The sequence below is a fragment of the Nuphar pumila genome, chromosome 12 (assembly GCF_984573655.1).
Source record: "Nuphar pumila chromosome 12, dmNupPumi1.hap1.1, whole genome shotgun sequence".
NCBI classification, from domain to species: domain Eukaryota; kingdom Viridiplantae; phylum Streptophyta; class Magnoliopsida; order Nymphaeales; family Nymphaeaceae; genus Nuphar; species Nuphar pumila.
This window is the reverse complement of record NC_143260.1, coordinates 95,174,359-95,192,689: the sequence shown is the minus strand read 5'-3', so window position 1 is coordinate 95,192,689 and position 18,331 is coordinate 95,174,359. Positions and strand designations below refer to the sequence as shown.

Genomic DNA, 18,331 nt, shown 5'->3' with positions numbered 1-18,331 from the left:
TTACAGTTTCAACATTGGCGGCTCGATTGGAGGTGCGATCGATGGTGGTGGTAGAGTCACAAGAGATGCGCATCCTGTTGGTCCACACCCCTAATGGTTTGTGTCAAGGCTGTGCAACATGACAACCACATTGTGGCGGGGGCCTTGGTGAAGCCGATTAGCACCTTCTTCATCGAGGTGCTTGCTCGTCAGATCTACCACCTCTACCTGCAGGACTTCCTTGTCAACCCCTTCTCCGACCTCTTGTAGGTGCTCACCCTATGCTCCGCTGATGGTGGCCAATGACCACATAGAGACGGGGAAGATATTTTTTTTGAGAGAGAGCTCACTAAAGTGTGAAAAGTTTTTTTTTTTTTAAATGACTCTTTTTACTGACACAATTTATATGTGCATGAAAAAAACTTTTTTTACTTGTGCACTTTGTTTGAGTCAGAAAAACTCTTTTTCACTGGCGCACTTTTTTTGCGAACCAAAAAAAACTCCTTTTTACTAGCTCACCACTTTGTTGCGTCAATTTTTTTCCGACGCATAGAAAATTTTTATTATAGTGGCGCAGTACAGCTGACGAGAGTGTAATTCACGTTTTCACTGCCAATGTAAACTGGGGACTCCCCAGTATGAACATTGGTGGCTGGACTCTGAGGTGTTCAACTTTTCTTTCTTTTTTTTTCCTAAGTGTTCCAGACAGAGATGCTCCAGGGCGAAGGGTGAAATATCGCGTGCCGCAGGACGCCATGTTCCAAGCGTCTTGCACGTCCGTTATTTGCACCAGGCACGTTGGCGGTGGACGCTGCTGTCTGCGCAATCAAGTGTCCCCTACGGCAAAGGTTGTTCGATATCACCACTGGTAGATGCCTTTCAACCTGGACAGTAGATCTTCTCTGACGTGGCCCTATCAGAACACAAAACGAACTCAGATTTGCGGTCTAGATCGAAGCGCTTCTGTGAGTGGTGATATTTTATATCACCATCGCCTGATCTGCTGTGGCCTGCCACAGCCCAAGCTTTTCCGTGGTTCCAGGGGAGAGAGAGAGAGAGAGAGAGAGAGAGAGGTCTCATTAGTTAGCAACGAAAAGAGGGAAAAAAAGAAGAAAAAAGATCTATCAACCTATGGACCTTATCTGGAGGAACCCCGCGCGTCCCACCGCACTTATCAATTCGGGCCCCAAAATCCTCCGCAAATCAACAGTATCTATCAACCCATCTTCCCTAAGTTTGAGGAGGGACTCCAGACTCTGCGTACTGGCATTGGCCACAGCGTAAGCTTCACTACCCATTTCGCCTTTCTCGGTTTTCCTTCCCATATTTCCCTCTCTCTCTCTCATCAGGATTTTTCAGTTCTTTTTGTCTAACCATTCTTTGTTTCTGTTTTTTTCATCGTTTTCCTTTAAGTCGTTCTTTCTCATTGTCGGCTGCTTGAGGTGGACAGCGATGGGCGTTTTAAATCCCCCACATATGCCCCCTTTTGCACATTGATGAATTGAGTTATTTCGGTCCCGGAAGGATAAGCTGGGAACATTGATTTTTTTGCTTTCTTTTTTTCTTCTTTTACTGGGTTTTGGATGCACCCAGTTATCCAGAAAAGCAAGGTAGAGGATAGGTTGGGAAGTTTCAACGATGGCGTGCAATGCAATTTCCCAAATTGTCCTGCTTTTTTGGATAAGTGGTTTCACACACGTAGACACACACATGGGTTAATTCGATATTGATGGGAGCAGCATTCAACTGATGGAAATGACTAAAAAGAACCTCAAAAGTAATGACAATTTGAAAATACAAATTGATTTTAAAGTAAATTAAGGCTTTGTTTGGGAGCCTTAGATGGGAGGGGAGATGATATTTAATGAGGCTTTAATTAATACCACCTGCCCACACAGGTGTTTGGAAGCCTGTTTTGGGAGATGAGAATGGTGTTGAAAGTGGAGAAGGTGAGGTGATGGGCCATTTTCAACTACATTCTCACGAGGTTGTAGTTGACAACTCCAACATCGTCTCTCATTTTCTTCTCCCCTCTAACATCGTCTTTCATTCTCATTCATTGTGACATTCTTGTTAGGAAAGTTTTAAATTATTAATGGTTACTATCAAAAGTGTTTTGAAAAGTTTAGTCCCATATCTAAGAGAGAAAAGCTTTTCAAGAGGTTTAAATAGAGAGTTTGTAATCTATTCTTTACTTTGGTAAGCCTTGAGTATTTAGGTGGATTGCGGACGTTGCTGCGCATCGTGCAGCAACGGACGCGCCGTTCGCGCACACGCGCGCGCGCGTGCGTGCGCAAGGGCGCTTGAGGCGCAATGTGGCGTTTTGATGGCGCACTTTGCACTTCGCACGCTCGCAGCGGTGCGAGGTGCATATGAGGCGCAAATATCCATTTTGATTTTTCGGTTTTGAGACATCTGGCCGTTTGAAAGGTTTTAATAACATTTATATTGAGTTTAAGGCGCTTTGTGACTGTTGGACGGTTTTGGAGGCCTTTGATTGACAGTCAAAGGTGGGTGACCGTTCAGGTACCTTTCATCCTATTTTCAAACTGTCAGATTTATGGCCTTTAATCTCATTTATCGCAAAACGTTTTGGCCTCTCTAAAAGGTTATAAATATCTTCTATCTTCGTCTTTTGGATATCAGAATTTCTGACTCTCCAGTTTTCTCCTTTCTTTCTTCTCGGTTTGGCTTGCAGAGTTCAAGTGTGGGAGAGGTCATCTGTTCTTGCGAAGCAGTGACTCTCTTGAGGTTCAAGCCTAGTTGTATCCTGGGAACTCAGTCGTAACAAAACCCTTTTTCGCATCTTCGGAATTTCCGGAGTGGGGCGATTGAAGTTCTAAAGATAGCGATCTTAAGAACGTGCCTCTAGGCTTGAATTCTCTTTTCTGAAATCCTGTTTTCACTAGGTTGGTATAACAATTTTAGAACTTCACTCATGGCCTCTGGTTCGACATCCAACTCCATCAATCTGCTTAGCCGTGACCTTGAAAAACTTGATCGATTTGATGGGTCAAACTTCAAGCGGTGGCAATCAAAGGTATCTTTCTTGCTGTCCGAACTGCATATCGACTATGTCCTCAAAAAGTCTTGTCCCACTGTTGTTGCTGGAGAAGTTGAGACAGAAGAACAGAAGAAAGAGCGAGAGAAGTGGCATACTGACAACTACAGATGCAAAGGGCATATCCTGAACACTTTAGCTGATTCACTCTTTGACCTGTATTCACCATTGGAGTCGGCTGGAGAGTTGTGGAATGCTCTCGAGATCAAGTACAATGCAGAAGATGCTGGTAACAAAAGGTTTATAGTAGATCAGTATGTTAATTTTTCTATTGTTGATGATAAGCCTATACTTGCTCAAATTCATGAGATGCAAATACTGGCCTATAAGATCAAAGGAGAAGGTATGTATCTTGATGATGACTTTCAAGTTGCTGTCATCATTGGGAAGCTGCCGGATTCCTGGAAAGAATATAGGAATCACCTAAAACATAAAAATGAGAAAATCACTTTAGATGGCCTTCTTAAGGACATCAGAATTGAGGAAGAGACTCGTCTTCGTAACAAAAAGAATTCGAGTCCTAAAGAAGGTTATCCTAAAGTGAATTTTGTTAGTAACAAGGGTGGCAAAATCATGAAAACCCAGAAAATCAAAAAGAATTTTGTGAAAGGGAAAAAGCCAACTGATAAAAAGAAAATTAGTTGCTATGTTTGTGGCAAGTTTGGCCATTTTGCTAGAGAATGCAGAGAACGGAAGAGGACTGGTCCTAAGCCAAATGAGTCAGAGGAGAGGCTTGTTGCTGTAATCTCTGAAACCTTTATGGTGGCTGCAAATAAGGACTGGTACCTGGATACTGGAAGCACTGTTCATGTGGCAAACGACAGGAACTTGTTCAAGTCGTATGAAGTAGTGGGGGAGGGATGCAATCTCTTTATGGGAAACTCTTCCTCAACTAAAGTGCTGGGAAAAAGGAGTGTGGAAATTAAGTTCACCTCCGGGAAAGTCCTAACACTTGAGAATGTCCACTATGCTCCAGAAGTTCGGAAAAAATTTAATCTCTGCAGATCTCCTGTCACGAAATGGTTTTAAGATTGTTATTGAGTCTGGGATTGTAACTGTGACCAAAGGGAAAATCTTTGTAGGAAAAGGGTTTGCTACTGGTGGTATGTTCAAGATGAGCATAAATGAAGCTACTACTTCTGTTTATATGGTTGACTCTTATTTTCTTTGGCATTCAAGATTAGGACATATAAATTCTCGTTGCATTCATAATATGAATAACTTTGGTCTTCTTCCGTGTCATGTGAAAATAGAACATAAACATAAGTGTGAGACATGCATTCAAACTAAGCTAACTAGACTCCCGTTTCCTAGTGTAGAAAAGAATTATAAATTGCTTGAATTAGTGCATTCTGATGTGTGTACGATGGATAATGTTTTGAGTCGTGGTGGCAATAGGTACTTTATTACCTTTATAGATGATTACTCAAAATTTTGTTATGTTTATTTGTTGAAAGATAAATCTGAAGCATTTTCCAAATTTCTTCTTTATCTAGCTGAAGTACAAAATAGGTTTAAAACAAAGATTGTACATTTAAGAACAGATAGAGGAGGTGAATACTTAGGTGGAGAATTTGATAAATTCTGTGAAGATAATGGTATTATCCATCAAACGTCAGCTCCTAGAACTCCTGAACAGAATGGAGTAGCAGAAAGGAAAAACAGAACACTTGTAGAAATGATGAATGCTATGCTTCTTAATACGGGTTTGCATTCCAACTTATGGGGAGAAGCTATACTTTCTGCCTGTTATATTCTTAATCGAGTTCCTTATTCCAAATCTGATAAATCACCTTATGAATTGTGTTTTGGTAAGAAACCTAATCTTAGTTATTTTCGTGTTTGGGGTTGTTTAGCATATGTTAAAATTCCAGAAAATAAAAGGAAGAAGGTTGGACCTAAAGCATTTAAATGTGCATTTGTTGGGTATGCTGAATATAGTAAAGCATATAGATTTTTGGACATTGTTAATGATGTTATTGTAGAATCTAGAGATGCATCTTTCATAGAACATAAAAATGCATTTGATTCTCTTCTTGATGGCAGCCGGATTATAGTAGATGAACTTCCTGTAAATGACATGATTGAATATTCTAATGAATGTGTTGATGAACCAGAAACTGAAGTTAGACTCAGTAAACGTATTAGAAAACCAACTAATTTTGGTTCTGACTTTTATACATTTCTAATTGAGAATGATCCTGTGTCTTTTCAAGAGGCTATGTCTTCTCAAGATGCTGCCTTTTGGAGAGAAGCTATTAATGATGAAATAGAATCAATTATGTCTAATAATGTTTGGAAATTAGTGGATTTACCTGTTGGTTGCAAAACTATTGGCTGCAAATGGATTTTCAAAAAGAAATTAAAAGCTGATGGTACAATCGATAAATTTAAAGCACGTTTGGTTGCAAAAGGCTTTAAACAAAAAGAAGGTATTGATTATTTTGATACTTTTGCTCCTGTAACCAGAATATCTACTATTAGAATTCTGATTGCCATGGCTGCCATATATAAGCTTCAAATCCATCAAATGGACGTGAAAACGGCCTTTTTGAATGGAGAATTAGATGAAGAGATATATATGGAGCAACCTGAAGGTTTTGTAGTGCTAGGGCAAGAGCGCAAAGTTTGCAAACTTGAGAAATCCTTATATGGATTAAAGCAAGCCCCTAAGCAATGGCATGAAAAATTTGATAGTTCTCTGGTGCATAATGGTTTTAAAATTCATGATGCGGACAAATGTGTCTACAGTAAAGTAGATAGTGGCTCAATTATTATTATTTGTTTATATGTTGATGATATGCTTATTTTGGGTAACAATAGTGAATGCATAAATCAAACAAAAAGATTTTTATCTTCCTTGTTTTGTATGAAAGACTTGGGTGTTGCAGATGTTATTTTAGGAATCAAAATAATAAGAAATAAAAATGGCATCATATTATGTCAATCACACTATATTGAGAAAATTCTTACAAAGTATGGATATCTTAATAGTTCACCAGCATGCACCCCATATGATCCAAATATGAAATTGACTCCTAATGATGGTGCTAGTGTTCAACAATTAAAATATGCCAGTGTTGTAGGTAGCCTTATGTATGCAATGAACTGCACAAGGCCTGACATTGCCTATGCAATGAGTAAAGTGTGTAGATACACTAATAATCCTGGTCATCAACACTGGAATGCAGTGAACAGGATTCTTAGATATCTAAAGCATACTTTAGACTATGGAATTCACTATACCGAGTTTCCTGCTGTTATTGAAGGGTATAGTGATGCAAGTTGGAATACTGACTTTGAAGATTCCAAGTCTACGAGTGGTTGGGTTTTTACCCTTGGAGGAGGAGCAGTTGCATGGGGGTCTAAGAAACAGACCTGTATAACTCATTCTACAATGGAATCTGAGTTTATTGCTTTGGCATCTGCTTGTAGAGAAGCTGAATGACTTAAGAATATGCTAGTGGATATTCCACTAGGTGAGAAGCCTATACCTGCTATTTCAATGTTTTGTGATAGCCAATCAGCTATATGTAAAGCAGGTAATATGAAATACAATGGGAAGTCTAGACATATTAGTCTAAGACACAGTTTTATAAGACAAATGATTGATGACAATATTATTTCATTGAAATATGTGAAGTCATGTCAAAATTTGGCAGACCCATTTACGAAAGGCCTTTCGAGAGATGTCATCAATAAAACATCGAGGGGAATGGGAATTAAGCCAATTAAGTCATCACCTAAGGATACCCAACCTAGAGCGTTGGAGATCCCACATGCATAGGTTCAATGGGAAACGAATTGGTGAATGACAGATATTGAGCATATTTATGTAAGCCCATTACTGATGTGTGCTCATGAGCTGTAACTAATATGAGGGTTGAGCTAATAGCTCTTAATGAGTTTGTAGGCCTTAAGGCTAAGGTGTGTGTTACAGTACACCTAGACAAACTCACCTATATGAGTGTTGAAATGTGAGCCGTTTCTTATGAGAATTGGCAATTCTCTAGAGCACTCATGAATCCAGGAAAGCACAAGGCTCTAAATGTGCCAACATGAAATCCACACAATCGAACTTTTGGAAACCGATGTATGATTGAAAACTCCGTTAACAATATAAGGAGCTAAGTTCAAGGTAAGTCCACTTAGCACCTTGGTTAATTTAGGTTTTCTTTCAAATAGTGGGGGTTCAAGTCATGCAGACACTCTCACTAATGCATAGGTTTCTATGCAAGCCAAATATATTTTAAAACTAGTGGGGGATTGTTAGGAAAGTTTTAAATTATTAATGGTTACTATCAAAAGTGTTTTGAAAAGTTTAGTCCCATATCTAAGAGAGAAAAGCTTTTCAAGAGGTTTAAATAGAGAGTTTGTAATCTATTCTTTACTTTGGTAAGCCTTGAGTATTTAGGTGGATTGCGGACGTTGCTGCGCATCGTGCAGCAACGGACGCGCCGTTCGCGCACACGCGCGCGCGCGTGCGTGCGCAAGGGCGCTTGAGGCGCAATGTGGCGTTTTGATGGCGCACTTTGCACTTCGCACGCTCGCAGCGGTGCGAGGTGCATATGAGGCGCAAATATCCATTTTGATTTTTCGGTTTTGAGACATCTGGCCGTTTGAAAGGTTTTAATAACATTTATATTGAGTTTAAGGCGCTTTGTGACTGTTGGACGGTTTTGGAGGCCTTTGATTGACAGTCAAAGGTGGGTGACCGTTCAGGTACCTTTCATCCTATTTTCAAACTGTCAGATTTATGGCCTTTAATCTCATTTATCGCAAAACGTTTTGGCCTCTCTAAAAGGTTATAAATATCTTCTATCTTCGTCTTTTGGATATCAGAATTTCTGACTCTCCAGTTTTCTCCTTTCTTTCTTCTCGGTTTGGCTTGCAGAGTTCAAGTGTGGGAGAGGTCATCTGTTCTTGCGAAGCAGTGACTCTCTTGAGGTTCAAGCCTAGTTGTATCCTGGGAACTCAGTCGTAACAAAACCCTTTTTCGCATCTTCGGAATTTCCGGAGTGGGGCGATTGAAGTTCTAAAGATAGCGATCTTAAGAACGTGCCTCTAGGCTTGAATTCTCTTTTCTGAAATCCTGTTTTCACTAGGTTGGTATAACAATTTTAGAACTTCACTCATGGCCTCTGGTTCGACATCCAACTCCATCAATCTGCTTAGCCGTGACCTTGAAAAACTTGATCGATTTGATGGGTCAAACTTCAAGCGGTGGCAATCAAAGGTATCTTTCTTGCTGTCCGAACTGCATATCGACTATGTCCTCAAAAAGTCTTGTCCCACTGTTGTTGCTGGAGAAGTTGAGACAGAAGAACAGAAGAAAGAGCGAGAGAAGTGGCATACTGACAACTACAGATGCAAAGGGCATATCCTGAACACTTTAGCTGATTCACTCTTTGACCTGTATTCACCATTGGAGTCGGCTGGAGAGTTGTGGAATGCTCTCGAGATCAAGTACAATGCAGAAGATGCTGGTAACAAAAGGTTTATAGTAGATCAGTATGTTAATTTTTCTATTGTTGATGATAAGCCTATACTTGCTCAAATTCATGAGATGCAAATACTGGCCTATAAGATCAAAGGAGAAGGTATGTATCTTGATGATGACTTTCAAGTTGCTGTCATCATTGGGAAGCTGCCGGATTCCTGGAAAGAATATAGGAATCACCTAAAACATAAAAATGAGAAAATCACTTTAGATGGCCTTCTTAAGGACATCAGAATTGAGGAAGAGACTCGTCTTCGTAACAAAAAGAATTCGAGTCCTAAAGAAGGTTATCCTAAAGTGAATTTTGTTAGTAACAAGGGTGGCAAAATCATGAAAACCCAGAAAATCAAAAAGAATTTTGTGAAAGGGAAAAAGCCAACTGATAAAAAGAAAATTAGTTGCTATGTTTGTGGCAAGTTTGGCCATTTTGCTAGAGAATGCAGAGAACGGAAGAGGACTGGTCCTAAGCCAAATGAGTCAGAGGAGAGGCTTGTTGCTGTAATCTCTGAAACCTTTATGGTGGCTGCAAATAAGGACTGGTACCTGGATACTGGAAGCACTGTTCATGTGGCAAACGACAGGAACTTGTTCAAGTCGTATGAAGTAGTGGGGGAGGGATGCAATCTCTTTATGGGAAACTCTTCCTCAACTAAAGTGCTGGGAAAAAGGAGTGTGGAAATTAAGTTCACCTCCGGGAAAGTCCTAACACTTGAGAATGTCCACTATGCTCCAGAAGTTCGGAAAAAATTTAATCTCTGCAGATCTCCTGTCACGAAATGGTTTTAAGATTGTTATTGAGTCTGGGATTGTAACTGTGACCAAAGGGAAAATCTTTGTAGGAAAAGGGTTTGCTACTGGTGGTATGTTCAAGATGAGCATAAATGAAGCTACTACTTCTGTTTATATGGTTGACTCTTATTTTCTTTGGCATTCAAGATTAGGACATATAAATTCTCGTTGCATTCATAATATGAATAACTTTGGTCTTCTTCCGTGTCATGTGAAAATAGAACATAAACATAAGTGTGAGACATGCATTCAAACTAAGCTAACTAGACTCCCGTTTCCTAGTGTAGAAAAGAATTATAAATTGCTTGAATTAGTGCATTCTGATGTGTGTACGATGGATAATGTTTTGAGTCGTGGTGGCAATAGGTACTTTATTACCTTTATAGATGATTACTCAAAATTTTGTTATGTTTATTTGTTGAAAGATAAATCTGAAGCATTTTCCAAATTTCTTCTTTATCTAGCTGAAGTACAAAATAGGTTTAAAACAAAGATTGTACATTTAAGAACAGATAGAGGAGGTGAATACTTAGGTGGAGAATTTGATAAATTCTGTGAAGATAATGGTATTATCCATCAAACGTCAGCTCCTAGAACTCCTGAACAGAATGGAGTAGCAGAAAGGAAAAACAGAACACTTGTAGAAATGATGAATGCTATGCTTCTTAATACGGGTTTGCATTCCAACTTATGGGGAGAAGCTATACTTTCTGCCTGTTATATTCTTAATCGAGTTCCTTATTCCAAATCTGATAAATCACCTTATGAATTGTGTTTTGGTAAGAAACCTAATCTTAGTTATTTTCGTGTTTGGGGTTGTTTAGCATATGTTAAAATTCCAGAAAATAAAAGGAAGAAGGTTGGACCTAAAGCATTTAAATGTGCATTTGTTGGGTATGCTGAATATAGTAAAGCATATAGATTTTTGGACATTGTTAATGATGTTATTGTAGAATCTAGAGATGCATCTTTCATAGAACATAAAAATGCATTTGATTCTCTTCTTGATGGCAGCCGGATTATAGTAGATGAACTTCCTGTAAATGACATGATTGAATATTCTAATGAATGTGTTGATGAACCAGAAACTGAAGTTAGACTCAGTAAACGTATTAGAAAACCAACTAATTTTGGTTCTGACTTTTATACATTTCTAATTGAGAATGATCCTGTGTCTTTTCAAGAGGCTATGTCTTCTCAAGATGCTGCCTTTTGGAGAGAAGCTATTAATGATGAAATAGAATCAATTATGTCTAATAATGTTTGGAAATTAGTGGATTTACCTGTTGGTTGCAAAACTATTGGCTGCAAATGGATTTTCAAAAAGAAATTAAAAGCTGATGGTACAATCGATAAATTTAAAGCACGTTTGGTTGCAAAAGGCTTTAAACAAAAAGAAGGTATTGATTATTTTGATACTTTTGCTCCTGTAACCAGAATATCTACTATTAGAATTCTGATTGCCATGGCTGCCATATATAAGCTTCAAATCCATCAAATGGACGTGAAAACGGCCTTTTTGAATGGAGAATTAGATGAAGAGATATATATGGAGCAACCTGAAGGTTTTGTAGTGCTAGGGCAAGAGCGCAAAGTTTGCAAACTTGAGAAATCCTTATATGGATTAAAGCAAGCCCCTAAGCAATGGCATGAAAAATTTGATAGTTCTCTGGTGCATAATGGTTTTAAAATTCATGATGCGGACAAATGTGTCTACAGTAAAGTAGATAGTGGCTCAATTATTATTATTTGTTTATATGTTGATGATATGCTTATTTTGGGTAACAATAGTGAATGCATAAATCAAACAAAAAGATTTTTATCTTCCTTGTTTTGTATGAAAGACTTGGGTGTTGCAGATGTTATTTTAGGAATCAAAATAATAAGAAATAAAAATGGCATCATATTATGTCAATCACACTATATTGAGAAAATTCTTACAAAGTATGGATATCTTAATAGTTCACCAGCATGCACCCCATATGATCCAAATATGAAATTGACTCCTAATGATGGTGCTAGTGTTCAACAATTAAAATATGCCAGTGTTGTAGGTAGCCTTATGTATGCAATGAACTGCACAAGGCCTGACATTGCCTATGCAATGAGTAAAGTGTGTAGATACACTAATAATCCTGGTCATCAACACTGGAATGCAGTGAACAGGATTCTTAGATATCTAAAGCATACTTTAGACTATGGAATTCACTATACCGAGTTTCCTGCTGTTATTGAAGGGTATAGTGATGCAAGTTGGAATACTGACTTTGAAGATTCCAAGTCTACGAGTGGTTGGGTTTTTACCCTTGGAGGAGGAGCAGTTGCATGGGGGTCTAAGAAACAGACCTGTATAACTCATTCTACAATGGAATCTGAGTTTATTGCTTTGGCATCTGCTTGTAGAGAAGCTGAATGACTTAAGAATATGCTAGTGGATATTCCACTAGGTGAGAAGCCTATACCTGCTATTTCAATGTTTTGTGATAGCCAATCAGCTATATGTAAAGCAGGTAATATGAAATACAATGGGAAGTCTAGACATATTAGTCTAAGACACAGTTTTATAAGACAAATGATTGATGACAATATTATTTCATTGAAATATGTGAAGTCATGTCAAAATTTGGCAGACCCATTTACGAAAGGCCTTTCGAGAGATGTCATCAATAAAACATCGAGGGGAATGGGAATTAAGCCAATTAAGTCATCACCTAAGGATACCCAACCTAGAGCGTTGGAGATCCCACATGCATAGGTTCAATGGGAAACGAATTGGTGAATGACAGATATTGAGCATATTTATGTAAGCCCATTACTGATGTGTGCTCATGAGCTGTAACTAATATGAGGGTTGAGCTAATAGCTCTTAATGAGTTTGTAGGCCTTAAGGCTAAGGTGTGTGTTACAGTACACCTAGACAAACTCACCTATATGAGTGTTGAAATGTGAGCCGTTTCTTATGAGAATTGGCAATTCTCTAGAGCACTCATGAATCCAGGAAAGCACAAGGCTCTAAATGTGCCAACATGAAATCCACACAATCGAACTTTTGGAAACCGATGTATGATTGAAAACTCCGTTAACAATATAAGGAGCTAAGTTCAAGGTAAGTCCACTTAGCACCTTGGTTAATTTAGGTTTTCTTTCAAATAGTGGGGGTTCAAGTCATGCAGACACTCTCACTAATGCATAGGTTTCTATGCAAGCCAAATATATTTTAAAACTAGTGGGGGATTGTTAGGAAAGTTTTAAATTATTAATGGTTACTATCAAAAGTGTTTTGAAAAGTTTAGTCCCATATCTAAGAGAGAAAAGCTTTTCAAGAGGTTTAAATAGAGAGTTTGTAATCTATTCTTTACTTTGGTAAGCCTTGAGTATTTAGGTGGATTGCGGACGTTGCTGCGCATCGTGCAGCAACGGACGCGCCGTTCGCGCACACGCGCGCGCGCGTGCGTGCGCAAGGGCGCTTGAGGCGCAATGTGGCGTTTTGATGGCGCACTTTGCACTTCGCACGCTCGCAGCGGTGCGAGGTGCATATGAGGCGCAAATATCCATTTTGATTTTTCGGTTTTGAGACATCTGGCCGTTTGAAAGGTTTTAATAACATTTATATTGAGTTTAAGGCGCTTTGTGACTGTTGGACGGTTTTGGAGGCCTTTGATTGACAGTCAAAGGTGGGTGACCGTTCAGGTACCTTTCATCCTATTTTCAAACTGTCAGATTTATGGCCTTTAATCTCATTTATCGCAAAACGTTTTGGCCTCTCTAAAAGGTTATAAATATCTTCTATCTTCGTCTTTTGGATATCAGAATTTCTGACTCTCCAGTTTTCTCCTTTCTTTCTTCTCGGTTTGGCTTGCAGAGTTCAAGTGTGGGAGAGGTCATCTGTTCTTGCGAAGCAGTGACTCTCTTGAGGTTCAAGCCTAGTTGTATCCTGGGAACTCAGTCGTAACAAAACCCTTTTTCGCATCTTCGGAATTTCCGGAGTGGGGCGATTGAAGTTCTAAAGATAGCGATCTTAAGAACGTGCCTCTAGGCTTGAATTCTCTTTTCTGAAATCCTGTTTTCACTAGGTTGGTATAACAATTTTAGAACTTCACTCATGGCCTCTGGTTCGACATCCAACTCCATCAATCTGCTTAGCCGTGACCTTGAAAAACTTGATCGATTTGATGGGTCAAACTTCAAGCGGTGGCAATCAAAGGTATCTTTCTTGCTGTCCGAACTGCATATCGACTATGTCCTCAAAAAGTCTTGTCCCACTGTTGTTGCTGGAGAAGTTGAGACAGAAGAACAGAAGAAAGAGCGAGAGAAGTGGCATACTGACAACTACAGATGCAAAGGGCATATCCTGAACACTTTAGCTGATTCACTCTTTGACCTGTATTCACCATTGGAGTCGGCTGGAGAGTTGTGGAATGCTCTCGAGATCAAGTACAATGCAGAAGATGCTGGTAACAAAAGGTTTATAGTAGATCAGTATGTTAATTTTTCTATTGTTGATGATAAGCCTATACTTGCTCAAATTCATGAGATGCAAATACTGGCCTATAAGATCAAAGGAGAAGGTATGTATCTTGATGATGACTTTCAAGTTGCTGTCATCATTGGGAAGCTGCCGGATTCCTGGAAAGAATATAGGAATCACCTAAAACATAAAAATGAGAAAATCACTTTAGATGGCCTTCTTAAGGACATCAGAATTGAGGAAGAGACTCGTCTTCGTAACAAAAAGAATTCGAGTCCTAAAGAAGGTTATCCTAAAGTGAATTTTGTTAGTAACAAGGGTGGCAAAATCATGAAAACCCAGAAAATCAAAAAGAATTTTGTGAAAGGGAAAAAGCCAACTGATAAAAAGAAAATTAGTTGCTATGTTTGTGGCAAGTTTGGCCATTTTGCTAGAGAATGCAGAGAACGGAAGAGGACTGGTCCTAAGCCAAATGAGTCAGAGGAGAGGCTTGTTGCTGTAATCTCTGAAACCTTTATGGTGGCTGCAAATAAGGACTGGTACCTGGATACTGGAAGCACTGTTCATGTGGCAAACGACAGGAACTTGTTCAAGTCGTATGAAGTAGTGGGGGAGGGATGCAATCTCTTTATGGGAAACTCTTCCTCAACTAAAGTGCTGGGAAAAAGGAGTGTGGAAATTAAGTTCACCTCCGGGAAAGTCCTAACACTTGAGAATGTCCACTATGCTCCAGAAGTTCGGAAAAAATTTAATCTCTGCAGATCTCCTGTCACGAAATGGTTTTAAGATTGTTATTGAGTCTGGGATTGTAACTGTGACCAAAGGGAAAATCTTTGTAGGAAAAGGGTTTGCTACTGGTGGTATGTTCAAGATGAGCATAAATGAAGCTACTACTTCTGTTTATATGGTTGACTCTTATTTTCTTTGGCATTCAAGATTAGGACATATAAATTCTCGTTGCATTCATAATATGAATAACTTTGGTCTTCTTCCGTGTCATGTGAAAATAGAACATAAACATAAGTGTGAGACATGCATTCAAACTAAGCTAACTAGACTCCCGTTTCCTAGTGTAGAAAAGAATTATAAATTGCTTGAATTAGTGCATTCTGATGTGTGTACGATGGATAATGTTTTGAGTCGTGGTGGCAATAGGTACTTTATTACCTTTATAGATGATTACTCAAAATTTTGTTATGTTTATTTGTTGAAAGATAAATCTGAAGCATTTTCCAAATTTCTTCTTTATCTAGCTGAAGTACAAAATAGGTTTAAAACAAAGATTGTACATTTAAGAACAGATAGAGGAGGTGAATACTTAGGTGGAGAATTTGATAAATTCTGTGAAGATAATGGTATTATCCATCAAACGTCAGCTCCTAGAACTCCTGAACAGAATGGAGTAGCAGAAAGGAAAAACAGAACACTTGTAGAAATGATGAATGCTATGCTTCTTAATACGGGTTTGCATTCCAACTTATGGGGAGAAGCTATACTTTCTGCCTGTTATATTCTTAATCGAGTTCCTTATTCCAAATCTGATAAATCACCTTATGAATTGTGTTTTGGTAAGAAACCTAATCTTAGTTATTTTCGTGTTTGGGGTTGTTTAGCATATGTTAAAATTCCAGAAAATAAAAGGAAGAAGGTTGGACCTAAAGCATTTAAATGTGCATTTGTTGGGTATGCTGAATATAGTAAAGCATATAGATTTTTGGACATTGTTAATGATGTTATTGTAGAATCTAGAGATGCATCTTTCATAGAACATAAAAATGCATTTGATTCTCTTCTTGATGGCAGCCGGATTATAGTAGATGAACTTCCTGTAAATGACATGATTGAATATTCTAATGAATGTGTTGATGAACCAGAAACTGAAGTTAGACTCAGTAAACGTATTAGAAAACCAACTAATTTTGGTTCTGACTTTTATACATTTCTAATTGAGAATGATCCTGTGTCTTTTCAAGAGGCTATGTCTTCTCAAGATGCTGCCTTTTGGAGAGAAGCTATTAATGATGAAATAGAATCAATTATGTCTAATAATGTTTGGAAATTAGTGGATTTACCTGTTGGTTGCAAAACTATTGGCTGCAAATGGATTTTCAAAAAGAAATTAAAAGCTGATGGTACAATCGATAAATTTAAAGCACGTTTGGTTGCAAAAGGCTTTAAACAAAAAGAAGGTATTGATTATTTTGATACTTTTGCTCCTGTAACCAGAATATCTACTATTAGAATTCTGATTGCCATGGCTGCCATATATAAGCTTCAAATCCATCAAATGGACGTGAAAACGGCCTTTTTGAATGGAGAATTAGATGAAGAGATATATATGGAGCAACCTGAAGGTTTTGTAGTGCTAGGGCAAGAGCGCAAAGTTTGCAAACTTGAGAAATCCTTATATGGATTAAAGCAAGCCCCTAAGCAATGGCATGAAAAATTTGATAGTTCTCTGGTGCATAATGGTTTTAAAATTCATGATGCGGACAAATGTGTCTACAGTAAAGTAGATAGTGGCTCAATTATTATTATTTGTTTATATGTTGATGATATGCTTATTTTGGGTAACAATAGTGAATGCATAAATCAAACAAAAAGATTTTTATCTTCCTTGTTTTGTATGAAAGACTTGGGTGTTGCAGATGTTATTCTAGGAATCAAAATAATAAGAAATAAAAATGGCATCATATTATGTCAATCACACTATATTGAGAAAATTCTTACAAAGTATGGATATCTTAATAGTTCACCAGCATGCACCCCATATGATCCAAATATGAAATTGACTCCTAATGATGGTGCTAGTGTTCAACAATTAAAATATGCCAGTGTTGTAGGTAGCCTTATGTATGCAATGAACTGCACAAGGCCTGACATTGCCTATGCAATGAGTAAAGTGTGTAGATACACTAATAATCCTGGTCATCAACACTGGAATGCAGTGAACAGGATTCTTAGATATCTAAAGCATACTTTAGACTATGGAATTCACTATACCGAGTTTCCTGCTGTTATTGAAGGGTATAGTGATGCAAGTTGGAATACTGACTTTGAAGATTCCAAGTCTACGAGTGGTTGGGTTTTTACCCTTGGAGGAGGAGCAGTTGCATGGGGGTCTAAGAAACAGACCTGTATAACTCATTCTACAATGGAATCTGAGTTTATTGCTTTGGCATCTGCTTGTAGAGAAGCTGAATGACTTAAGAATATGCTAGTGGATATTCCACTAGGTGAGAAGCCTATACCTGCTATTTCAATGTTTTGTGATAGCCAATCAGCTATATGTAAAGCAGGTAATATGAAATACAATGGGAAGTCTAGACATATTAGTCTAAGACACAGTTTTATAAGACAAATGATTGATGACAATATTATTTCATTGAAATATGTGAAGTCATGTCAAAATTTGGCAGACCCATTTACGAAAGGCCTTTCGAGAGATGTCATCAATAAAACATCGAGGGGAATGGGAATTAAGCCAATTAAGTCATCACCTAAGGATACCCAACCTAGAGCGTTGGAGATCCCACATGCATAGGTTCAATGGGAAACGAATTGGTGAATGACAGATATTGAGCATATTTATGTAAGCCCATTACTGATGTGTGCTCATGAGCTGTAACTAATATGAGGGTTGAGCTAATAGCTCTTAATGAGTTTGTAGGCCTTAAGGCTAAGGTGTGTGTTACAGTACACCTAGACAAACTCACCTATATGAGTGTTGAAATGTGAGCCGTTTCTTATGAGAATTGGCAATTCTCTAGAGCACTCATGAATCCAGGAAAGCACAAGGCTCTAAATGTGCCAACATGAAATCCACACAATCGAACTTTTGGAAACCGATGTATGATTGAAAACTCCGTTAACAATATAAGGAGCTAAGTTCAAGGTAAGTCCACTTAGCACCTTGGTTAATTTAGGTTTTCTTTCAAATAGTGGGGGTTCAAGTCATGCAGACACTCTCACTAATGCATAGGTTTCTATGCAAGCCAAATATATTTTAAAACTAGTGGGGGATTGTTAGGAAAGTTTTAAATTATTAATGGTTACTATCAAAAGTGTTTTGAAAAGTTTAGTCCCATATCTAAGAGAGAAAAGCTTTTCAAGAGGTTTAAATAGAGAGTTTGTAATCTATTCTTTACTTTGGTAAGCCTTGAGTATTTAGGTGGATTGCGGACGTTGCTGCGCATCGTGCAGCAACGGACGCGCCGTTCGCGCACACGCGCGCGCGCGTGCGTGCGCAAGGGCGCTTGAGGCGCAATGTGGCGTTTTGATGGCGCACTTTGCACTTCGCACGCTCGCAGCGGTGCGAGGTGCATATGAGGCGCAAATATCCATTTTGATTTTTCGGTTTTGAGACATCTGGCCGTTTGAAAGGTTTTAATAACATTTATATTGAGTTTAAGGCGCTTTGTGACTGTTGGACGGTTTTGGAGGCCTTTGATTGACAGTCAAAGGTGGGTGACCGTTCAGGTACCTTTCATCCTATTTTCAAACTGTCAGATTTATGGCCTTTAATCTCATTTAT

General features: G+C 38.5%; 1 protein-coding gene across 1 annotated transcript in view; it reads left to right on the top strand.

The window, feature by feature from the left end:
• The first annotated feature begins 694 nt into the window (after positions 1-694).
• LOC149821224 (glutathione S-transferase L3-like) overlaps positions 695-18,331 on the top strand; it is a 121,055-nt gene continuing 103,418 nt past the window's right edge. The window contains exon 1 of the mRNA XM_089983859.1: positions 695-1,259. Coding sequence (XP_089839985.1) covers positions 1,111-1,259 — 149 coding nt within the window. The 5' untranslated portion in view covers positions 695-1,110. The remainder of the gene's footprint in view (positions 1,260-18,331) is intronic.